Source organism: Xenopus tropicalis, chromosome 7, assembly GCF_000004195.4.
Source record: "Xenopus tropicalis strain Nigerian chromosome 7, UCB_Xtro_10.0, whole genome shotgun sequence".
In the NCBI taxonomy this organism is placed as follows: domain Eukaryota; kingdom Metazoa; phylum Chordata; class Amphibia; order Anura; family Pipidae; genus Xenopus; species Xenopus tropicalis.
This window is the reverse complement of record NC_030683.2, coordinates 31,011,576-31,037,329: the sequence shown is the minus strand read 5'-3', so window position 1 is coordinate 31,037,329 and position 25,754 is coordinate 31,011,576. Positions and strand designations below refer to the sequence as shown.

General features: G+C 40.7%; 1 protein-coding gene across 2 annotated transcripts; it reads left to right on the top strand.

Moving 5' to 3' along the window:
- The first annotated feature begins 15,437 nt into the window (after positions 1 to 15,437).
- Positions 15,438 to 25,136, top strand: fgf8 (fibroblast growth factor 8). Of its 2 annotated transcripts, none has more exons than XM_012966481.3 (5): positions 15,438 to 16,410; positions 16,498 to 16,534; positions 18,239 to 18,386; positions 22,120 to 22,226; positions 24,002 to 25,136. In XM_012966481.3, exons 1-5 carry the CDS (start codon positions 16,379 to 16,381, stop codon positions 24,278 to 24,280), a joined length of 603 nt encoding a protein of 200 aa, XP_012821935.1. In that variant the 5' UTR covers positions 15,438 to 16,378; the 3' UTR covers positions 24,281 to 25,136.
- Positions 25,137 to 25,754: the final 618 nt, after the last annotated feature.

Here is a 25,754-nt window from a genome sequence, read left to right as displayed (position 1 = left end):
AGAGGAATGGGGATATCTACTGCTTACAACTTATTATTCTGTATCCTCATGCTTTGCAAAGCATTGCTTTAAGGCGTTTGGGTGAATCAGAAAATGAATTATGACGTTTGCTTACCTGTAAGCGTGACTGAATGTCTTCTCTCTCCGTTATTATTAGAAATGTGTACAATACTAAAAATCAGTGTTAGAAGAAGGCTGTTAATAAATTGTGTGGCTTCTTCCTTATTCACTTTATCAGAAAAATAAATGGTCAACCTGCCCAAAAAGCGAGAGGTACAGCCCATTTCAATTCCAGTGAACAGTATTATCAGTCCAGGGTAAATATCTATGATCTTATGGGATCTCTCATCTTTCACAGTCAGACAGTGACCCTTAGGGCAAAGACACATGGAGCTACTAGTAGCAGCTACTTGTCGTGGCTACTCAAATAGACAATGCTGATCATTTACTGATAATTGTCTCTACGTGTGTTTTAGCAGAGGCAATTCTCAGTACTAGTTTCTGGTGTTTATTAGCTGTGAAAAAAGTAGCTGCTACTAGTAGCTCTGTGTGTTTTCACATGTCCAGTCAAATGTGCCGAGTGGAAGCTGATAAGGAGGACACAAATGAGGTGTAAGCTTAACTACCTAACCATCTCATATAATGTATTACCATCTTTAAAAATGGTACTTTTTACAGTTGGGGATACAATTTTACATGATATCTTCTCACCTAACCTGGTCAACCACTTAATTGGTTCTCCAGTGAATCAACCAATGCCAGTGCATTACACCATCAACTGAATGTTTTGAGTGTTTGATGCACAATTATCTCTTATCACAGTTGGTCACTTAATCCCAAAAATGCTCTACCAAAAACTGGTATATTGGAAAGAAGCATGGAAATGAGAGGGGACAGAATCCCCATAGGTTGAACAACATATTCCTCATATTATATGTAATCTCTATGTTGGCTCATATGGTGCAGATTTGCTCTAGTACTCCATTCCATATCAGCAAATCAAATATGAACTTCCAGTCTTTTATCTGCACTAGGCCAGTCAACCTACTTGCTGATTTGTTGTCATGGGTTACTACACTGGAGCTAATTTTTACCATATTATTAAACAAGCCTGATTTTTTTTTAATCTAATAGCCAAAAGTGCCAGCCCTAATATCAGTCAATACATTTTCCTGTAACAACGTCATATGACCTCTGCCAAACTGGCAGAAACATGAACTATAACTTTTTGGATAAAATCTCCTCTTTGATGTGTTTGTGTTTCTTTTCATTTTTCTTACTGTTATGTATAATGTGAGTGTTCACAGTATTCCTACTCTGATCCCACAAAAGTGCCAAATGGAAAGAAAATGATGAAGTTGGCTTAGTATGATGTAAACAAAGGCTGGAACACAAATGTGTTTAGCCTTATTATCAAATAGCACAGTTTTTTTTTTTCAGCCGTAATATTTAGAATGGCTGTATTATTTCTCAGTAAGAAAGGGGTCACCTTCATATAATGGTATAGAGAAAGACAAATGCAAGAGAATTATATGATTTTACACCCAAACTCATATGGCCACACACAAGCTGACTTTCATGGCGTTGGTACAAGCTGCCATTATATGTGAATGGCCTCCTTGCGAGGGCTCATTGACCAATTACCAATGACATGCTTAAACCAATAGACATGCTGTTTGGATAGTTTTTGTTTTGATGTAGTGGCATAATTGCACCACAATGTGATTAGACAAATTGCTCCAAAAGTTTCCCACACATAGGCCATTGATCATAATGTTTGGTTGGAAAATGACTAAATCTTCCATTGTTGAATAAAGCATATAAGATGTTTGAAAATCACCTTCATTTATATACTCCAATGGCCAATCATGAAAAAACAGTAAAGGTGGCCATACACACTACAATTACCATCTTTATCACAACCATTGCTTGTAGGAAAGATAGTTCATCCAGTCTACTAATGTTATGAGCTGAATCATCAGATGCAGGTTAACAACAAAGGAACTATTTACCCCATCTGACGATTCAGCATTAACGCTGCAATGTTCGGACATCTTCAATGGTGCCCGATCCAAATTTTCAGTCCTGCCCTATCAACAAGGCGACTGATATCCAAGGCTTTAACCAATATTGGTTGCCTCGTCTCCCACCATACACACACTGATTATGGTACAAAACTTTGTTTCATATGATAATATCGGTGTGTGTGTGTGTATGACCACCTTAAAAAGTGGCAGGTGGAGAAGTAGAATCCCTAGCCCTATTAAATAGTAATTTCTTGGATGATTCTGTCCTTGTAACAGACCTCCCACATATCTTAGATTGCGTAGTTTAGTACCTACTCACACCCAGCTGCCGTTTGGCAGGATGGGGCACCAAGATATGTAAAGGTGCAGTTCACTGAGCACAAGGGATAATGGGCTTCCAGGTGATTGAGTAGATCATGAGAAGTTTTGGCATCCTACATTTTGGAAAGGCCAACTTCCCAGGGGGCCTAGGAACACTAGAATATTATCTACTCTAGGATAGTCCTGGCACTTAAAGCCCAATGCCAAAACCTTTGTGCACTTTTAGCCCTCCAGTTTGTGCCTCTATGTTATCCACCCACTTAGAGTAAGCTCTATTGGGCAGGGCCTCCTTCCTACCGTATACCTTACCACATGGCATTTAATCTCTAAATATTTATGTTTATTTACTTTATTTGTCATAATGCTTGTCCTCTATACAACATACAAATCTGGCTCACTCATAACAACCAGTCAGCAACTGCGGTCCAGTGTACCCTATGCAGTTTCTTTTGACAGTTTATTTTTCCCAGCATCCTGCCTGGACTCTCATTTTCACCAATTCTCCCTCATCTTTGGTGTATTTTGCCCACATTTCTCATCACATAATGTGTTTCTCCCACCCCTCTAAGACTACACACAGTGTTGTTTTTGTCTCCGTATTACAGGTTTACAAGTGCTGGGAAGCATGCCTTGAGCCATGTGAACTGTCTCCCATTCAGCATCAGGTTAAAAGTTCTGTGTCAGGGCAGGGTAACCCTCACAAACAAATGTTCCCAATGCACCCAGTGTGGTCACTTTTTTAGGAGTAATGCCTGGACAATAACTCACACATTTGTATGTTAGCTGGTGGATTTCAAGCAAAAGTTAATACATTGAGAAGAACTTTGCACACCCTGTTTATTCTTTCAGCTGTTAGTTATAGCCAATTTAGGACAGGAGGTGGTTCTCTCTCTGCCATAAAGTCCAACTTCAAAAGAAAAACAGTTGTCATTAGAACGCCTTGGGCAGCAATGTGTACCAGGAGGTCATCTAAACATGCTTGTGACCGCTGCTTTACCAGTGACCACTCCAGGGAGGCCTGGTTCATTATTATTTTTGTTTTGTCAACATATCTCTGACCGTCTATTTCATTATAATTGGGCTGAAACATTTGCTCTGTACAAAACCTTATATTTTCTTAGCACCTCCATGGTGGCCACAGAAAGGACATCATACCATGTCATACGTCAATGCTTTTAGCATTTAGGGATGTCTATGATGTATATTAAATATGTACATTACTGCAACCAACAGGGTTCCAGAGATGTGTATAAAGCCAGACAGGGGTTAACAGACTTACTGGTTTCACATCCTTTGATGCTTGGAAATGAGAGAGGGAACCCTTTCTGCCATCACAGTGCGATAGTGATCAGCAAACAATCTTGTGTTCAAACACAAGGCAGGGGAAATGAAGGAAGGACGGATTGTGCCAAAATATTACCTGTCTTAGCAACACTCCTTCGCTATTTCGTATTCTTATTGCCTGATTTTTTGATAACAATGCTGAATGATAATCCTCTTATTAACGTTACATCAGCTTATTAATCAATATCAATTAGCACCAATACATCTAAACTATAATTCACGACTGCACTGATTAGTACCATTTTTGGCCTAATTTAATTCTTTAATTGCTGTTTTGGTTTATAATTGTCTATATTTTCATTTTTAATTCTTTCTTCCTATTTTATTATCCTGCTCCCCTTACTTCATTCCAATAAGGCTTGGTGACACCTCTCTAATCTCTGTTGTATTATACAGACTAATTGCTGTGTATGAGAGATCATGATATAGATAGTCCTAAGCAAAAACATTGTGGGATTTAATTAAATGCAATAAAGAGGATGGTCCATGCCAGTGACTTTACTATATGATTATTTGATAGTGAAACAGACCCTGCGATTAGTCCAGAGTTGCCTTAGACAGCATTAGGGAGTCTTCCGAACAGCTGACCTGGGGCAGCTGTACTGGCTATCAAGCATCGGCCACTGATTGATCAGTGTGACAGGCACGGCTTGGAGAGTGAGCATGTGTGCCCTTGCACAGCAGAATTCCATGTAGCAGAGTCAAATTCTGCCCTTGGGTTCTAGGAAAGCTTCACAACTTCCAATCAATCCCAAGGTGCCAAGCCTGTATTCTGGATGCAGTCACGTGACAGCTCTGCCAAGTCATCACAAATGACTTGTTTTTATGCTCTGATTTGCTGATTTGGGGGGCTCGCCATTATTTAGTCCTAAGAAACCAATAATTATGCATATGCTGCCAACTACCTTAGCTGTTGTTGCGACCTGTTGCTTGGCTTTTTTGGAGAAAAGTCTATGGTAGCCATGGTGGGCTGACATCTATCTCCTGGAATAAAGAACTACAAAACCAGCACACAAAGCAAATTCAAGCTTGAATTTCTTAAATTCCTGTGGATGCTTAAAGCTACTAATCCTTTCCTCTACCATGCACCAAAGTTTTTTCATAAGGCCATGAATGTGCTGACTTTTTGTTTGCGACTTACCTCTACTTCCCCCGGAAGTGCACTGATAGCGTCCTATGGATTTTTCTTTTTCATGTTTTAAACATGAAATGATGTTTAAATGTGGTATTCTATAGTTAAGACTTGCCCTCAGAAACATTTTCTGTAACATCTCTTTTCATACAGCAAAAGCCTAGAAAAACACAGCAATCCAATCATGATAAGATGTGTAAATATGGGTTTTTCTTATGCCTTATGTGCAGGACCACCATCAGGGTGATGATCCACCAGTCAGGGAACTAGTGGCAGAGGAGGGGACCCTAGAAACTCGAAAGTCTGAGATAAAAGAAAAGGAACAGGGCTTGCAATGGAGTGGGCACTGTTTGTGTGTATTATGATTTTGGATATAATGGGCATGGTCTGGTTTGATCAGACGTGTAGCCAGGATCAAAATTTGGTAAAGTAGTAGGGCACCATTCTACTTGCTGCTCAAGGGAACATTTTAACCTGGGACCCTTGGAGGGAAGTCTCACTTGCTAAGTAGTGTGGGGACCCATGATTTCCAATGGTATTATGCCTATAAATTTCCACTCTTTCTGACCTCCATTACCTACCATTTTGCCCCTCCTATTCCCCTTACAATTCCTATCTCTTCTTGTCTTCTAGCTTATCCCACTTTGCTGTCTTTGTAATTCTCCGTCTATGATAACTGCGCCTCTGAGGCTTAAGCCAGCAGTGTAGGCCCATGGAGCACTGTCCTCCTGGAAACCCAATATCTTCCCCTTAAGGTCAGAATGTCATAACCAAGGGCAGCTTAAGGCCATAGAAACACTGAGTGTTTTCAATTAGATGCACTAAAGAAGACATTAAGAAGGTCTGGAGGTATCCATCATCCCAGCACTTACTAAAGTGGCAGGTGCTGGACCTGTTGTGCCCACCCTGTTTGCATGTCCCCCCTATACAGGCATCCCACAGACACTATCATAAACAACAGCATGATTCTCAGCGGTTGCTGTGCTTCGGGTTAATGCGCTCTTTATTTAACCACATAGAATATTCTAGTTCCCATTCAGTCAGGGCGGTTGGAATTCCAAGTAAACATTAATAAGCACTTGCCTTCTGTAATCATGTGGGGAAAAAAAATACTGACGCCATCTTGTGGGTGAAAGCGGAAGTGTAGGCGAGGGACGTGGTGTCCTGCTAATGAATCCGTGTGTCTGCCCCACAAGGTGGGAAAGTGCGAATTCTTTCAGAAACCAGAGATCTCCCATTTTCCCTTTAATGAAACGTTATAGGAACAAGATAGGCGGTTTAGTGGCAACTTTCTGCATTGCTGAGCAAAGGCTGACCTATTGATCTCCTTTCAGGCTGAGTTTGTGCTGTGTGTATGTGCATTTAATGAGTTCTTCAGAACTCCCTCCCTTAACTCCTCAGAGACTGCGACGCAATGGAAAGCATAATGTGTGGGATCTCACAGCCGTAGCTTTCCCTTCTAGGGGAGGGAAGGGGTTAACGCTATACGTGGGGGTTTGAGTTTGCACAGTCTCAGAGACAAATTACCGTAATATCCCATTACTTGAAATATGTATTGAAAAACATAAACATCTGTTACATTTATTCACATTTAGCTTGCCACTCCTGCAGAACATATGGGCAAGTCTATATACATATATATACATACAGCCATTAATGGGGGCAGCAATATTGTGACTCAGTACATTCTGTACTGGACTTGACAATCATGTGACCTGCATTTACAATGGAAAACAGGTGACTTGGTCCCCAGGGTCTAAGTGTGGTGTTTTATATTACAGGCCTAGGACACGTATACTAGCATGGAATCACTACCTGCTGCCCTGGCTAAACACACGCCTTCATTACAGAACCTGGATGGTAGGAAGTGGGGCAAAATGGGGTCAATTCCAACCTGCAAGCCTCCAGATGTTGCTGCAACTCAGAGCATCTCGCTCATTGTGGGCAGTTGTAGTTTAACACAAGCAGGAGAGCTGGAAGTTGGACACTCCGATGTTTATAGTACATCACTCTTACACCCAACACCAGAAATGACGCCAACTGGGCTTGGAAAACTTTTAACGTCAATTTTAAGTCAAGATTTGTACTTAATTGCGTTCATTTTGATGCATCAGCCGCAATTGTGTCAGGTGCAATGCCCCCTGGTGAGTGTAACGATGCTGGAATTCTTGGGAAAAAGTCTGCATAATGTTCTTTGTGCCAGTGGGTTCTTTGATGCTAAAAGGCAAATACAATTGATCTTTCCACCCTACCCTAAACAGCTGCCCTGTAGCGATGATCAAAATGATTGTTAAAGGGGTAGCTTTAGCTTTTAGTAGATTACAGAATGTTATATTCTTTCAGTTAATCTTCATTTTTTTTAAATAATATGATTTGCCTTCCTTTTCTGCCTTTTTCCAGCTTTCAAATGGGGGTCACTGACCCCAGCAGCCAAAAACTATTGCTCTGTGAGGCTACAATTTTACTGTTACTGATCATTTTTATTACTTATATTTCTTTTCATGCCTCTCTCCTGTTCATCTTCCAGTCCCTCAGTCCCACTCCTGCCTAGTTGCTAGGGTAAACAGGACCTTAGCAACCAGATAACTGCTGGATTTCCAAACTGGAAAGTTGCTGAACAAAAAGCTAAATAATTGAAAAGCCACAAAAAATTACGCTAATATTTAATTTAAAGTAGCCTTTTTACCTGAAAATTTACTTTAAGTTTCATGTTGATAGGGATATTGTGGTTTGCAGCTTAATTTATACTTCATTTTTGTACCACCTGTCTATCTAATTAGCCCCTCCTCTGTTCATGTATCAATCTGTCCTTGACCACTTCCACTTGAACCACTTCCTGGTTCCTACAGTGACAGCCTAGCAACCAGATATCAGTTAAATTGCGGGGAAAAAAGTGAAGCAATTGCAAAACCAATGAGAATAAAAATGACCAACTGCAAATTGCCTTAGCATATTAAAATCTCAAAGTTCACTTCCACAATTCCTAACTTGCACCACTTGTGACTAATTACAGTTAAACCATAATTATGAAAATGGGAGCGACTTGGCTCACCTTTGCCTTGAGACTGAGACACACTTGTGTTGTTCTTGTTTTTCTGACACCATTACAGCACAGCAGGAAGCAGTTCTGTGTTCATGGGCCAGTTGGGCAATATTGAAAAGTTAATACAGGCAGAAGAGCTTAGCATGCACTGACACCAAAACCACCTAAAATTTGGATATTGTTTAAGGACTAAGTTCCAAAGACTTTGGCTCATACATTAAATGATTTATTAGCATTATGCAAATTATTATCATCTGTTTTCAGAATGATCAAAAAGATATCCTATAGAAACTAATTGCATATCTAATGAGGAGTATTGTCACCATTTAATCTACTGTAACAATGAACTTCAGTAGCTGAAAGTGATCCAGCTGCATTGGCTCCCCAAGAGTCCCTTATGGTTTATAGCTCTGTGAGATGTTTTGGAGGAATCAGTGATTATGGGCAATTGTCCTTATATTAATTATCTTGACAAATACTGACACATTTCAAGTGGAAGTCTATGGTGTGGGGACACCACATTTTCTATGGCACTGTGTGCAAATACAATTTATGTTGCTTGTGCTTTCCATTTATGCAATGGGAAATACAACCATCTATCAGTTTACCTAGTCTAATCTCAAACTGGTAAAACTGACCAACTACTCACTTTAATCCTAGCAGGAGAGGTCATATATTAGGGATCTTTTGATTTGATATCAGTTTCCAGTGCCTCCTGAAGGTAAAGTGCACTTGCACCTTGTAGTTTATGTGTGTGTGCACCAGGAGCCATATACTGTAATTCTAGTTGTTGGTAGGTGTGGTAGGCCCAGAATGGCAATCTGTGGATTCCGGCAAATGCCAGAGAGGCTGCTGTAAGATGCCATAGACAGTCACTATTTATTGGGCTGCTGGGGGCTGTTTGGGCCTCTGTATACTTGAAATGCCAGCGCCTATTTTGAATCCCAGTCCAGAACTGCTGGGTGGGCCTGGCTCTGATGGTCATAGCACTTTGGGCTCCATTCCATGCCTCACTTGGGCAACTGTCAGGGCCAGTCCAATTGGGACCATTTTGGCGGGGCCCCCAACACAAGGTTTTGCCAGCTGGCACAGGGTTCCAGGGCAGGGTGGGCAAATGGTCCCTGCCTCTCTCCCTCCATGTGACTGATGTTGTAACCCTGCATTTACACCTCTCTTTCTCTTGTTCCATTGGTGCCCAACATTTCATGGCACAATGTGGCCCCCACTGACACACCAAGCATACTATATACAGCGTAAGACAGCGAGTATTAGCCCCCCAAGCACACTATACACAGTGAAAGACAGTGTGTGTATACTGGGGTAGCAGTATGAATGCAGTGGCAACTTTGTGTTTAATGTCCCAGAACATATAGCAGCATTATCAGGCAATCATTGTGGAGTGTGGACTGGTGCGGGGCCCCTATTGGGCCCAATAGGTCCAATTGGCCTACGGCCGGCCCTGGCAATCTTTTTCCTATTTGCTGTACAGTGTCATGCTTCCATTGCATCAGGGGAATGTTCTGGTGGGTGTGCGCCAGTTCTCACACAGACTGAAGTACAGCCACAAAATATAAAGATTGATAATGCATTCAGTGGAAGCTATGGAAGCCTCCTGGGTACATGTCTGCAAGATAAGTTCCCTAGGCATACCATGCCAGAATGCTCACAATTACACTTTGAAAATCCATGTAATATGTGTTAAAATAAGGGAAGAGTTTAAAAAATGTTCAAAAGGGATAAACCTTTCATTTCTTCACACATGACTTGGTAGAACATTCTGGGAAGAAACAGAGATAAGCAAGAGTTTCCATTTCAGCAGTGCCAAGAAAACCCTACAGGTTAATTAATTATAAGATTAAAAACTAATCATTATGTAATTGCATATCTATTTGGGGCATGGTAAGTCAAAAATGTAAAAATCGTACTGCTTTTCTATGTTCTAAGGGCTTCCAAGCAAGAGACTGGTACGTGGCCTCAGCAGCATAACAACTTGGTGCTGGGCCCCCCGCAAAAAAAAGTTTCAGAGATGCCCAGCGGACTCTGCAACCAATCTGGCCCCCCGCCTCATCGCCCACATTCCCTCTAAAAATGCGCGTGGATGCCCATGTGGCCAATGGGAGCACATATTTTCTCTAAGTAGTGTGGCTGGCAGATTCTGCCAGATGTCATAGACACTGCTGTAAGATGCCATAGACCAGGGATCCCCAACCTTTCTTACTCGTGAGCCACAGTCAAATGTAAAAAGACTTGGAGAGCAACACAAGCACCATAAAAGTTCATGGAGGAGCCAAATAAGGGCTGTGATTGGCTATTAGGGGCCTCTATGCACCCTATTAGCTTACAGGAGGCTTTATTTGGTAGGAAATCTTGTTTTTATTCAACCAAAACTTGCCCCCAAGTCAGGAATTCAAAAATAACTACCTGGTTTGGGGGCACTGAGAGCAACATCCAAGGGGTTGGGGAGCAACATGTTGCTCACGAGCCACTGGTCGGGGATCAGTGCCATAGACAGTCACTATTTTATAGGCTGGTGGGGGCCTTTTTGTGATCCCAATTCAGACCTGGTGGCATTGGATAGTATACTCTAACATAGAAACAGTAATTAAGGATGGGGAAATTGCAAGATTACACTTCTTAGTGCTGATCTAGAGTGTAAGCCCTTGTGTATGTAATGTGTGCAATACCAGTAGCATGGATCAGTAAACCGACTGACATCCAAGGGCCATCTAATACAGTAGTGGAGAAGCATGCATCTGCTCTAACACCAGCATTAGACAGTAGATGGCACTCAGTAGCTGTTTAGTTAGCTGCACTCAATAAGCCAGTTCCCTATAGGCTGTTTTTAGTAACTATGTATGTTGTACTTGTGTCTGTATTTGTCTACACACAGTAACTTATACTATCATAACTAAGATATGGGGGCTGCACAGTGACATCCACAACCAAACATCTCTTCCTCCAGTTTGATACATTAAGTGCTAATTGTGACATCACTCAGCCTGTGATGATATTGTGGAGCGCAAATACTGGCTCACCTCCAGCACCTCATGGAAGCCAGAAATATTTTATTAAGCCCTTTCTAAGCGCTGTTCGCATTTATACATATGAAAGGGAACAGTCACACTACTTACACCGTGTGAATGAATGAACAATCAATGTATTTGCATAGCAGAGCTATACAATGAGCTTTCCATACGCCATGGCTAGTGTCAGAGATATGGGGGAGCTGTGTTTGTGTTTTTAGCAATATTTTCCCAGCGGGGCCCTATAACTCTGAGGGCCTGGGGTAAATGTCTTTCCTCTGGGGGCTTGGGTTGAATGACGTGACCCTCAGTCTAGAGTCTGATGAAGGCCCTTGTTCTCTTATCTCTTGCAGATTCATAATTACAGTTATTTGGAATAAAATAAGACACAGAATATTGACCCACAGGCTTGGAAATGGACAAGGTTTTGCAGCATTTAAAGTTTTCAGTTTGTATCTGTATATACATTTTATCCCTTCTAGTCCCCCCAACAGGTTTATAAGATTTATGACCAACTGTGCCCCCTATAAGGGGCATTACTGAATGCTATGTTCTATACCCATATAATATAGTCCCACCTTCCTAGCCCTAGCTCATTAGCATGTCACATGATGCAAAAGGACTAATCCCTTGGTACAAAGACAATACAAATTAATACCAGCATTCAACTGCAATTATTTGTTCACACTTTTGGGTGGGTCCCTGTATAATACTGAATTAGCCTTATATCATAGATTCCCCTAAGTTATCTGAGGCTTTACTAACAATGAACAGCTGAAGAGAGAAGGGAGGGTTCATTAACATCCTGACAATGACAAATATGAAATCATTAGCATAAGCTCAGGGCATTTAGTAAGTTAACCTTCTCATTTCACAGGCTGTATAAAAATATATATATATGTAGGATTAATTTAAATAGGTGTGTAATAAGTAAAATGAATTAAGACATGATGTGCTCAATTGCATGTAATATGATGGCAGTGCCACCATGGCTCACTACTGACCGCCCTGTCTCTCCAGAGGGGCTGCAGCCCACCCTTGCTGCTCACGGGGAGCCTTGTGCTGTGCCAGAACCCGCAGGATCAAGCTCTTCTGCCACAATAACAAAGGACATTTGTATTGTGCTCCTACTTTCCTAGGAGGGTGGGGTGTCCTTTGACCTGTCACTCAAACATCAGTTTGACAGGAGCTGGCTTTCTATCAGTTGAAGATAGCACTGATTGCTCATTCGAGGAAACAAAATGGCAATTGTAATTATGGGTGTTTGATAAGATAAAAAGGTAGAAAAGCAGATGGAGAAGAAGGAGATGGTCTGAAGCAGAACAAGTGAAAAAAAGAACAGACATCTGAGATTAAGAGGCTGATAATCTACAGTATATTAACAGCTGCCAATCAAACAAACACAGGTAAGAGAACAGCAATTGTCTGAGAAGCCTCTGTGTGTGAGTGTAAGTGTGTGTGAGTGTAAGTGTGTATGTGAGTGTGTGTGAGTGTAAGTGTGAGTGTAAGTGTGTGTGAGTGTGTGTGAGTGTAAGTGTGAGTGTAAGTGTAAGTGTGTATGTGAGTGTGTGTGAGTGTAAGTGTGAGTGTAAGTGTGTGTGAGTGTAAGTGTAAGTGTGTATGTGAGTGTGTGTGAGTGTAAGTGTGTGTGTGAGTGTGCTCTGGCACTGCCAGCTTCTATTAAAGGAACCCTGGGGCATTAAAAATAAAAAGTTTAGCATTTTGGGGCACTGTGCATCCTGGTGTATTAAGTAGAGAAGTGGTTCCCAGAGTTGGGGAGGGGGGGCAATAAGAACTATGAACATGCCCTCACATGTTTTTAGGGGGCTGCCCCTTCCCTTTATGACCACCAGGAATGCACATTTATGTCTCTCAACATTGTTAGCAGAATCATGTGGGATGTGATTGCTCGACCTAATCTTGCTACCAGATCCTTCCACTTACCCAGTGTGCAATAAATACTTTACATTTGTATTATTATGCGGAATGCAGATATATAAAAATATAGGCACCTATCTCTGTCTTAGAGTAACCGTGATACCATTAATACATGTAATACGGGTGGGACATTATACAAGCGCGTTAACCCTATAAAGCCAGGGCCCGCTGCTTGGCTATAGAGTTGGGTGTAGGGGCTCAGTGCGCCCTTGGGTGCCTGTCCCTGGGGGGGCTGCTCGGCACCGTGGGTGCTGCTGGGGTTGGGTGCAGAGGAAAACTCACGATGTGGGCTCTGATCATAAAAAGACAGAGATTCCCCCAGAGAGAAGAGAAAGCTACAGAGCAATATGGGGAAAGAGCCAAATTCATTCCTCCATCTGACTTAACGCGATTCCAATGTTTGTTCAGCTCAATTTAAATATCTATGAGAAAGAAACTTCATTTGCAGCCTGGCAGTGTCTGGTTTCTAAAGTCCCAGCAGGGTGGGGGGCTGTGTGCAACGCTCGGCTCTCAAAAATGCGACAGTCTTGTGGACTGAAGGTAGTTAATGGGCAGGCAACTTTGTGTATTTCGTGTGGGTGGGTTAACTTTGCGTCTGGACTGCCAAGACCAATCTGTGAAAATCTATATGCATGTCTATGTGTATGTGTATGTGTGCCCGGCCGGGCAGCCTGCGATCAGCAAATCAAAGCCGCAGCGCTTTTTGCTCCATTCTCTGCCTCTCTGCTCCTGCTGCAAGTGGATCATAATTGTTCAGATGTTTCTCTTCCCCTCTGCCATAAATCTTACTTGTCCCAGGGCTCCCACTAAAAGATTACAGTTCCTAAGCCAGGAGCTCACCAGAGCAGCATGCTGTGGGCAAGGCAGGTTTAAGCACAAATGAGCACAGCCAGAACTCACATTTGCCTTCCAAGAGCTTTAAACCTCACTGATCTACACGACTAGCATGCCCTCACGGTATGTAGGTTCAGTACATACCTATATACATATATATGTCTATATGGCTATATATCTAAAGTCCTGCGACTGCTGCTGCACTATCTCAGCTAAAGGGCCAGGAGTTAAAGATAGTGCTATTCTACAGGGCTCTGATCTGTTGCTAATGATTAGCGTTAATATCACACCCAACACAAATTTCATTTGCGCCCCATAAAAAGAGAATTGGACAGAAGTGGCAGAGAGCCCCAGTGCCCAGCTGGCACAGCACCCAGCCCACATGTCCCAGAGCAGCTAGCAGGCAGGGTGAGTGGGGCTGGGAGCAAGGGCTCACAGCTCTATTTTATTCATCGGCCACTTTATTGTTTAGTTTTCAAAGTCAAAACCTAATCCAATTAATCCGTCTCCCACATTTCCATAGAACGGAGCAGCCGATTGTCCCAATACACAAACTGTAGCACTGAAAGGCTCTCTCCCAGTCCTCAGCCCCTTGGGTGCAGTGTACCTGTGTCTGGTTTGCCTGAGCCCATCTGCACAACTCAGCCCTAAAGGTCCTCTATAGAGGGAACCCAAGGAATACTAATGGACTTCACACTTTCAGAACCCTCCGAATTTTCCTTAATTCCACTGTGCCATGATTAAAAAATTCTCACTACCCGATGGGAGAGATTAGCTGTTTGCAGATAAAACGTGTGAACTGCCCAAAGCCCACGGATAAGCCAATTGCCGCAGTGACAAAGTTCTCTACATGGTGCTACTTTTTGGTCTTATAACACATTCATTATAGAACATTAATGGACCTGTTGCTTTTCATACTCTAAAGTGCACTAAAGTGTTATGTTTTGCGTATATATTTATTATTTTCTTAAATACGCCTGCATTCTTTGTGAATCTACAGAGAGATGGATAGATAGATCGATAGCTAGCTAGATAGATAGATTATAGATAAAGATAAATATACTTTTATATGCCTGCATTTTTTGTGAATCTAGAGAAATGGATATAGTTAGATAGAAAGATGATAGATAGATGATAGATAGATAGATAGATAGATAGATAGATGATAGATAGATAGATAGATAGATAGATAGATGATAGATAGATAGATAGATAGATAGATAGATGATAGATAGATGATAGATAGATAGATGATAGATAGATAGATAGATAGATAGATGATAGATAGATAGATGATAGATAGATAGATAGATAGATAGAAAGATAGATAGATAGATAGATAGATAAAAGATAGATAATAGATGATAGATAAATAGATCATTGATAGAAATACTTATATTCGCTTGCATTCTTTTTGAATGTATAGAGATTGATATATATATATATATATAGGCAGATAGATAACAGATAGATTAGATGGATATGGGTTAAGCTAGATGGATATATAGACAATTGGTCAGGCCGATTAAACGATTGTAGGTGTACTAGTCCCTCTATAAAACAAATCCACCATCTGCATGTATTAAGCTATGTACATATACACACACTGTGCTTTAACCTTGTTGCAGTCACTTGTTCCCGAACTGCTGAATTAGAGATTTTACCTTTCAAGTGGAAATGGGTAATTGGGGATTTAAATGCCCTCTCTAACCCATCTGTACAATGGAGTGCATCCTGTGAGCCTAGATATACAAGGGGGGTGGTTTCCAGCTCCATCCTCCCACATTTAACCCAGGACAGATGAGAAGGGAGTTTGACATTGGAGAGTTCAGGACAAGAGGAGGGACAAGGGCTGATCGCTGGCAATCACTTCACTTAGTGCTCAATGAGACAGCGGCCAACACACAGACTCACACTCTCTCAGGGCTATCAGGAGGTCTCTGAGCCGCAGCCACTCAGCCAGGTTGTTCTATTGGCCGGTGGGATCGCAGCTTGTGCATAGAAGGAGAAAGCCTTACTCATCAACACTTTCATCATCAGCTCTCACACACCAAGCGCTGCCTTCAGCCCAACACAACGTCATTTTGGAAGCGAGAGAGCGAGAGAAAGTGATCCTCCCAGGTTGGGAAGTAGCTCGCATTCTTACTCTGACTTTGCGCTCTGACTTTGCGCTCTCTCTCTCTCCTGAGCGCTCAAGCTGACAGCGCTGCGCCTACATCTGCGCCTTGGGACCGGGGGGCCGGCACAGCACTGGGACAATTGTCAGCGCATCTCGGCTGTTTCTTTTCTCACTTGGAGGCAAGTGGCAGGGGAGCCGTGTGAGCTCCGCACCAGCTGTAGCGCCGGAGGGATTGTACCGATACGCCAGGGGGCTGCTCTCAGGCTCTCCCCATCACTATCATTACTATTATTGTTATTATCAGCATCATTATTTGGGAAGTCGCTGCGTCTGTTTCGGACAAGGAGTGCAGCGTGTTTCTACTCACCCCCCCCGTCTCCCTGGCTGTGGCTCGGTGCCCTCTCTTCCAGACTCGGCTGCCTGGCCAAGGGGATGGGCGGAGGGAACTGCGGGAGCTCCCGGGACTAGGAAACGGCAGCGCTGCACCTTCCCCTGCTACCAGCCGGGCAGCTCATCGGCCGAGCAGCCGCTCCACTGCAATCCGACTCCCTGGGACTATCGGGCAGCCCGACAGGCAGAGGCACCCAGCAGGGCAGGATGAGCTACATCACCTCCATCCTGGGCTATCTGTAAGTATTGGGGCACCCAGCACCCACATTGCTCCCACTCTGCCCGCACCCTGCTTGCTAACTGGACCTTCTCTTCTATTTTTACAGGTTACTGCACTTGTTTGTCATCTGCCTACAAGCCCAGGTAAATTGAATTTTTATTTTCTATCCTCTGCTACTTGCATGTTAATGTTTTTTTTTTTTCAATTGGCTCAGAGTCAGGTTCACTTTAGACTTTTTTTACTATTATATTTTCTTCCAAAGAGCCGAATTATAATATCAAATCCAAATTCACTGCCAGTCTAATGTGCAGAATGAGCTGCTAAACCAATATTTGGGGTGCCTGGTTCTCCCACTAGATTAGGGGTCACTGGGTATCATTTCTGCAGTACCCACACTTCCCTTACTAGTAATTAGAACTGATCTTACTGGATAAGATTTATAGGGACTTGTCTTTGGATCTGTGCTGTAGGAACCAGCCTTAGGAATGTTAGGGGCCTAAGTTGTAATAATTAAACAAAAAACTCATTATCAGGGCAATATTGTTCTGTGATTTGCTGGGACAGATCAATAGTGGCCCTAACTTATAGATATCAGGGCCAGTAAGGAAACATGGAGATTAAATGCAGAGTTTTTTTTTTTTAGTTATCAACTGTTGCTCTGCTCTGCTGTATATCTATACAGTTCCCATTCATGTGATAATTTAAAATGAAAGGGAGCATCAAACTATGAAGAGCTATTTTAAAAAAGAAAAAGAACTGTTTGGATCTCATAGGGAGAGGAGCAAGAAGCGTATGGCAAGCAGACCTTCTCCATATGTTGCCCACATTGGAGCTGGCATCGGCATCTAAACATATTGTCCATGCAAGAGCTGGAAGAATAGGCTCACCCACCGAAAGAGAGGGTATAAGGAGGGAGAGTGAGGCACCGAGGGGAGAGGGAAGCTGAAATTGTCAGGCCTGTGCATAAAATACTGCAGACTTTGTGAGGTATGGGCTGTTCCTGAGATGTTAAATCTCTGATTTGTTATGGGGATTGCAGCTTGAGCTGGCTCATTGCCCCCAAGGGTGAAAGTCGCATCTTCTTCCCATTTTCTCAGAATATATCTTTATAAATGTCACAGCCAAGCACCCTTCTGTAAGGTTTAAATATTGCTTAGCCTCCCTGCAAGGAAAGCCTTATTCTGCACTGGCATGGCGAGTGTTACACTATGGCTCACTAGTGAACCTTACTCTTGTGCATGTTTCAACTCAAGTGTAAAATTATTTTATGCTAATGCAGCTTATGGCATTGTTTTTCTATATTGTGATCATAAATAGAACCAATAAATGCTTTATCACTAGATGTTGGGCCAGGGAGGTAGGAGAGTAAGGTTATTTCTCAATATATATAGTTGTTAAACTGCAAGTCCTAGGAGATACTGGGAGTTGTAGTCTATCAGTTGTAGTCTTATCCCCCACATCTGAGCAGGTTAATGTGAGTTTCTAAACTGAAATGCTTGTCAGTCGTTTCAGATATTTATAAACCTCCAGCCCATTCCGCACTGCTGAGTAGCAATAACAATCCCAATCAATACAATAGCTGGAGAGGGCCTTGCTCAGAAGAGCTTCCAGTCTAGAAATATTTCCTTCTATTTATCAAACTGAATGACTGCTAATGCAGAGTATACAGGCCATAATGAATAGGCCAGGATACATATTTTGTCCTGGTTTCCTTTTGGACAATGCATTTTGCCCACACAATAAACTGTGTTGGCCGTCATTCAGCTGTATTAAGAAGTATAAATATAATAGCTTGTTTTATATATTTCCTAAAGGTAACTGTTCAGTCCCCACCTAATTTTACACAGCATGTGAGGGAGCAGAGCCTGGTGACCGACCAACTAAGCCGACGGCTCATCCGAACCTACCAGTTGTACAGTCGGACCAGTGGCAAGCATGTGCAAATCTTGGGGAACAAGAAGATTAACGCCATGGCAGAAGACGGCGACCCACATGGTAAGAATACAATTTCATATATTTTTATGTATGATGAGAAGTTTTATATCTGTGTGTACTGCAGGGTGGTCCAGGGAGCAGAATGTGTGCAACAGGTGGGACCTACCTGCAGTTTGGAATGAAACATCATATAATAGGGGATTACACAGAAGGTGGAAGTTATTTGCACTATTTCAAAAACCCATAGTAACCAATCAAACATGTGCTTTAGCACTCAACCAACAAAAGCTAACTTCTCATTGGGTGCTATAGATTTTTGTTCCACTTTGCCCTTGTCTCAGCATAACCTATATAGAGTTAGATACAAATGGTCATTGGGTGTAAAAGTCATAAGAAGTATTTGGTGGCTACATACACTAAGTAGTATTTGTTCATGGATGGAGCTTATTATTTTATATTTGTGTCCGTGCAGCAACTGACGCAGTTCTTAGTTCATATATGCTATTATATATATGTGGTCCTCAGAAAAAATGCAGATTAATGATTAAATAGACGGTTACTCAAGTCCGACCTCAATTGGCCTCTGTCAGTTGTACTAACTGTATTTTTTTTGTCATGGAATGACTAAGTGGTAAACCTAGGTTACATTAGGGATGGGGGTCTAGCTGTGCCCCACTGAGAATAATGTGATTTGTAGTGGGGACAGAGCTGGGAGGCTATCATGTGAACATCCATTCCTGATATAACCTGATGCTCTAAGAACATATTTAAGGAGTTTGTTATGGGCCTACTGCTGAGGGGTAGATATAGCTGGAGTCCAAGGCCTCTGCAGAGGGTACAGGTTATTGCAGGCCGATTAATGCTTCTATACTAGTGCATGATATGTGTTCTTCTTTTCTGTTCATTTCTCTTTTTCAAAAAGGGTCAGAGGGCTTTAAATAAATGCCATCAGAAGTCATTATATAAATATGACGGATACATTTGTTGGGGAAATACAGAGTGAAATTAAATAGCTGCTATATATTTATTTGGCTGTTAGTGTAGCAGCTGAAAAAAAGAAGAAAAGGCTTCAGTTTTTCATTCTTTCCCCCAAGTTATTAGCAAGGGAATCCACGCTTCTGAGGCAGATTCAGTGTTAGAAAGCGTTGACACAAACATCTCCAGCACATAGGAGAGATTTGGTGTGTTCTGATAGCCAAGATTGATTGGAGCTAGTCACTCAGACACAAAGCAGAACTTTAAAGCCATAGGAAGAATAGATCGAGGAATTACAGATTCTAGCATGGAAAATGAAATTACAAGGGAGAAAAAAAAACCCAGCAAGAAACTCAGAAGTGCTTATGATGTATGATATAAAACAGAAAAAGTACAAGCAGTTTCTCAGATGTAAAGGTTTAACAGAGTTTTAGTCTGTAAATGTTAAAAAGAGGTTCAAGATTGTTCTATATGAATCTCCAGAGAGACCCCCATGTCTGGAAGAGCCATTAAAACTCTTCTTACGTTCACCTTTTTTAACATTTCCTGAATAGTTTCTCCTCTTCTCGATCCAGTTTTGGGATCAAATGTGTCTCGCTGCATTTTTTCTGCATCTACGTAGCTACTTTCCTTCAAAGTTCCAGCATGAAACATAATTTTACTGGGATAAAGCTGTCACTAACCCAACAAAAAAGAAAAAAAAAAACCAAAATGAAAATGTTAAGCTTTCCAAAAATAAAACTCAACCCCCCCCTCCCTGTTTAAAAATCTGAAAAAAAAGGACATTCATTTAGCATTATCTCGGATAATAAAAGCCTCTTGGATATATATTTTTAGGTCTGACAATTGCAGTGTAAATACTGGCACAGTCTTTATTATTGTCACATCAATTATAGTGATTGGAAGCATTCTTACATACTCTTATAATCCTGCAACTGCTACAACGTAATATGGGGCCCTCATTCTAGTGAAAATACACATACACACACACATATATATATATATATATATATATAAAGGTGGGTAGATTTCTTCTGCTTTATAGGTAGAACAACATGAGTATGATTAATTCCAGGCTAGCATAAATATTCCGGCTGATTGATGTTCCCAATTCGATATCTGGATGTATCTTTGTCCAGTTGTGCTTCTCAGTCTAACAGAGGGCGATAGAATCGAAACCCAAACGTGACGCCTGCGCTTGGCGTGTCATTTTCTGCCCACCAGTAAGACAATGTATAAAAAGGAACAAAGAAATGAATCAATATTCTTTAAGCCTTTTACTGGATTTCAGATTGATTTCCTTTCATTCCTGCCCCCAAAAAAACAACAGAGCTACAAGGGACCAATTTATTTTCCCAGTTATTGAATTAAATGCAGCCTAAGACCATGAATGTTGTAACCCTATAAAGTACGGAAGCGCATATATTTAATGATATAACAATTAACCGCCATCATGACGAATGCATTTACACTGGAGCATAAGCTTTCCTCACTGTTATTTCTATACTAAATATAAAATGAAGCAACATTGAGCTGAATTTGGTGTACTTAATACATGCCATTGCTAATCCCCTGTCTGTCATAAAACATAAGGAATTTTTGGCAATGTTTTATCATTATTGGCTAAACAATGCTAGATTATTCCAATTACCCTTTTGGATTTAAATACAGGGGACATGTCTGCTGGCAATGCTACATTGACCCAAAAATTGCATAGTCACATTAAACCACAATCAATGCCTCCATTAAAAGTAAATCAATAGGACTCACACACACACACACACAGAAAGGTGAAACACATTAAAGGGCATTTGCTACCTTTTTCTGTTTCTCATTGGGTTCTGCAATGTTGAGGTTCTAATTAATAAATAACTATACAGGAGTTTCTACTGCTTACTATAAGGTGTATTTAGTATGTTAAGATGACTTTCCACCATTAAAGCTGGTTAAATAAAATATTTGTTTAATCAAATATGGGGCGGGGGGGTAATCTCCAGTTTTGACTGACGTTATGTTATCTCTCTGTCTGTCTGGGTCAGAATGAACATGTCCTCACAGACAGATGTTTTCTTGCTGTCTGTCTAATAAATAACTGTAGAGAGGCAGTGCAGATTTTTTATTTGAATATAATTTGTATTGGAACTGGCAGTGCCAGGAGGTCAGCGGGTCAGCCCATTGTTTCATAAATCATTTCTCAAAGAGAAGCCTTTAAGTAAGGGCAAGCAAAATTACCACCGTTTAAGTGGGAATTTATTGCAGAAGGTGTCTGACAAAGTACTAAGGGGGGCATTAAAATGTTATTATACCAATTCAGGGAAGCAGTAAAACTTGCAGGCTCTTGATCAAATCCTGCCCTTCCTTTCTTACATCTCTTCTGTTTCTAAGACAGAATAATAAAGAGGGTTAAGGGAAAGTTAAATAGTTTGCACTTTAAATTTCTAGGGCGACTATCTTGAATCTCTCCAGTAAACTGGAATTTTAGCTTTGGGTTTGGAACAAATAATTTCAGTTATATATTCATACAAATGTTCAAATATGCCATTTAGGGAACAAAACATGGTTTCTGTAAAAGGTACTGGTGGGGCAAGGGTTAATTTTCCTGTTCAATTGCAGCAGGAATGTGGGGGATAAGTACTTATGGGGGTGATTTTTTATTTTTTTAACACGATTGAAGGCAGAAGTCGTGCATAAAGCTGTAAGCTATGGTTCAGCGTTAGTTTCTGTGTGTGTGTGTGCCCAGATTGGCACAACTCCAGGCTAATAAATATTCCCCCTTAGCTTGTAGCCATTAAATGATGTTCTGTCTTTGTCTCCGCAGCCAAGTTAATCGTGGAAACAGATACGTTTGGAAGCAGAGTTCGCATTAAAGGTGCGGAGACTGGTTACTACATCTGCATGAACAAAAAAGGAAAGCTGATTGGGAAGGTAAGGACGGAAGGCCTGTAAATTCATTTAGGCATAAAGAGAAACCGAGAAGGTGGCGGGAGGCGCTGATTAAAAAAAAAAAAAACGGGGGGGAACACAGGGAAGTGACATTGTAAAAACAAATTTTTGATCAAAAGGCAGACAAGAGGTGGGAAAGGAAAAAGAGTAACAAAGAGCAGATAAAAGAATCAAAAAGAAGAAAAGCTGAAAGGGAAAAAGGGGGTGTTTCGAATTCCATATATCTTTTTTTTTAACAAATAGGCGAATTGCCTTGCTATTATGTTCAATTACATGGTACAAGTATTTGGAATGTTAAGACACAGAGTTCAGGCTGCCCCATCGCTAAGCCCTGAAATCTTCATATTAGTCATGCCTACGATTTAACACCCAGAAACTTCCCTTTTAAACTTCACTTTCAAGCCTTTATTAGTTCCAAAGTTGTCTGCTTCAATAAGAATTTCACTCCTTGTAGGGCGAGGGGATCCAGGCATATTGTGAGGCCACCAGACACCTGCACATACCTGCTTTAGAATTCATTTTGCCTTTACCCACTTTCATCCGCCAGCAATTACAGATTCCACAGCCAAAGAACCCTCCTTTTCAATTACATTTTCATCTCTTGGTTTTTTTTTACCATCCAATATCATTTTCCCTGCGGTCCAATCATGAGCTAATGCTGCAGGTGTGGCAGGCATATTGTACTTTTACATCTCATGTGTTGACTATAAAGCGGTCAGATAGCTAATGCAGCAAGGGAGCATTTAGTGGTAAAAGTGTCCCAAGCCAAAGAAAACGTGCACCGTAAAAGGGACAATACAGCATCATAGAATGACTGACTCTTTAATAATTAAAAATAATCTATTTAAAAAAAAAACAGTTGTTACTGTGCAAGATCATTTATATACTGATAACAACTCAGGGACAAAAGTAATAGAAACAGAACTCACGTCACAGAAATAAATAAGAGCTTGCAATCTACTGGTATTCTCACAGATTACTCTAGGGGGCAGCAATGAGAGAATGCTATTATGGCCAAATAAACTACAACTTAACACCTAATACTTGGCCGCTTGTGTAATAGAGCATGCCTTTGTTAATTTTAAGGCTGCTTACTTTGGCAGTTAAGCTTGGCTCTATTTGTTCTGTAAGCCTATTGTGCAGGTCTATAGGTAAGTAGGGAATCAGCGTCTCATTTGCAATGAGTCGGAACTCAACAAATAAAACATAATAATAATTGTGATCATTAAAGGAGACACAAATACTGGCAAAATGCTATGTGAAAGTCCTGATGTGAGAGTCCTAATCAGTGTTCTGCTGCATTTATTTACTAAGGAGTCAATGAAATCGGATTTAGCATATGGGTCATTTCTACTTTTATTAACTTCAACAAGGAACCCGATCTCCCTAGTGCTACTATAAATGCTTATGGCTAGTTTATTGTGGTAGATATAAATATTTCTGTTATTCAGAATGCCCGTGTTGGTGTTGGCATCTCTACTTCTTCACTTCACCTGCTTGGCATTTGGTCATAGCACTGCTACTGCCTTAAAATAACCCATCAGCTAATCAGGTTTAGTTAGAGCTTTATCTTCCTTACCAGATGATGTTTCAAACATTTATGAACCAATAAATACCCAACAGTAGCTGTCTAGATTTTTCTCCAAATGTCACGGCCATGGCTGCCAATACTAAACTGCTTTCGGATAGGATCAATGTGTAATTGTATTGCTCATTTTATAATGTAGTAGTAACCTTATTTTCTTCTTGTCTTGCAGACTAGTGGGAGGGGCAAAGACTGCGTCTTCTCGGAAATTGTCCTTGAGAACAACTACACAGCTCTGCAAAATGTCAAGTACGAAGGCTGGTACATGGCTTTCACGAGAAGAGGCCGCCCTAGGAAAGGCTCCAAGACAAGGCAACATCAAAGGGAAGTCCACTTCATGAAGAGGTTGCCGAAGGGACACCACACCACAGAACCTCATAAACGTTTTGAGTTTATTAATTACCCTTTTAATAGAAGGAGTAAAAGAACTCGATACTCAAGTTCTCGGTAGGACACGGTTTCTCACTACGTTCCATAGACTTCAGCAAACAGACTACTCTATTCTAATATAAAATAAGAATAAAAAAGAAATCATGAACTGGCTGTTTTATATATATAAATATACATATATATATTTTTTTGTTTTTACAAAAGATGATCTATTTTTTTATTCCTATGAACTTTTTTTTTTTTTTTTTTAAAGAAAAGCGGATGAAATGTACGGACTTACAAAAAAATGTGCTCTTCATATAGATTTTAGTTGTTTTTTTTTAATAACTAGCAAACAAATGTTGTAGGTGAAGGCGGACCTGGGACCAAAAGTGCTACTTACAGACAAAAACACTTAACCAAAAGATAAATAAGGAACCGGTACTGGAAAACGGAAGAAGAACCTCGAGCAGGGTTCTTTTTTATTTGTTCAATTCTCTAAACTCCTTTTGCGGAAGAGTTGGGGTTTTTATTATAAATGCTTTTGATTATTTTTAAGAGCTGCTTTTTCATCGATTCAGTTTCCTTAATGGAAACGTAGAATGACCTGGTTGAAACAGGTTTCCGTGATGAGCAAGAATATTATGTTGTTGTTTTTTTTCTGCCAACAAGGACAAATCATCTTTGACATAAAAAAAAAAAGACCTCAAGACGTGCAACTGCATGACGATGAAATGAAATGCATCCCAGTGGTAGGAAACAGTTGTAAGAAATAGTGATGAACAGTAATAATATTGTTATTATTTTTAAAAAAAACACTGTACAAATGTCAGTTGTCTGGCAAGACCTTTGTCCTTTTTTTCAAGGATATGTGTACATATTAATATTAATGATGGAAATATTTATTTAAATGTGTATTAAAATTTGTACTAGTATTATGAAGGTGTTTGTTTCCTTTTTGTCCTTTCCTTGACGATAGGAGTACAAAATCCCCCTAAAACAGGTCTAGGCCTTCTTAAGAGGGGGCCATAGTGATAACTGCTAATTATGGTTGCACATTGTAGAATTTGGTAAGCTTCATTTTCTTTGGAATATATATATATATATATATATATATATATATATATATATATATGTGTGTGTGTGTGTGTGTGTATACAGGTAGCTAGAGAAAGAGAAGATATAGATTAGATAGATAGATAGATATATAGATAGTTTGAACTCAAATAAGTTTAGCTATATGGGTATATTGATGATTAATCTCAAAGTAAGAGAGATACTGTTCTATAAAAACATGGACAAAATTCTCTATAGTCTAACAACCAATAGTGTAACAACCAATAGTAACCAAGGAGCAGTCACTTTGCAGTTAGATGTCATAATATGAAAGCATCTGATTGGTTCCTATGAGTTACTTTAGTGGTGCAAAGTTTGACCATGTTACTATAAAACTCCCCTATTATCTGATATTGTTTAGCTATGAGCTTCCTGGGACCCCAGTTTAATATGAAAAGTTGGTCAGTATAAAATTGCTTGTATACTGAGCTATGATAAGT

Excerpts from the sequence above, each read along its gene's own strand:
- fgf8 (XM_012966481.3), top strand. The coding sequence starts at position 16,379 with ATGAGCTACATCACCTCCATCCTGGGCTATCT. Across the intron at positions 16,411-16,497 it reads ACCTCCATCCTGGGCTATCT|GTTACTGCACTTGTTTGTCA; the intron begins GTAAGTATTGGG and ends CTATTTTTACAG. Across the intron at positions 22,227-24,001 it reads AAGGAAAGCTGATTGGGAAG|ACTAGTGGGAGGGGCAAAGA; the intron begins GTAAGGACGGAA and ends CTTGTCTTGCAG.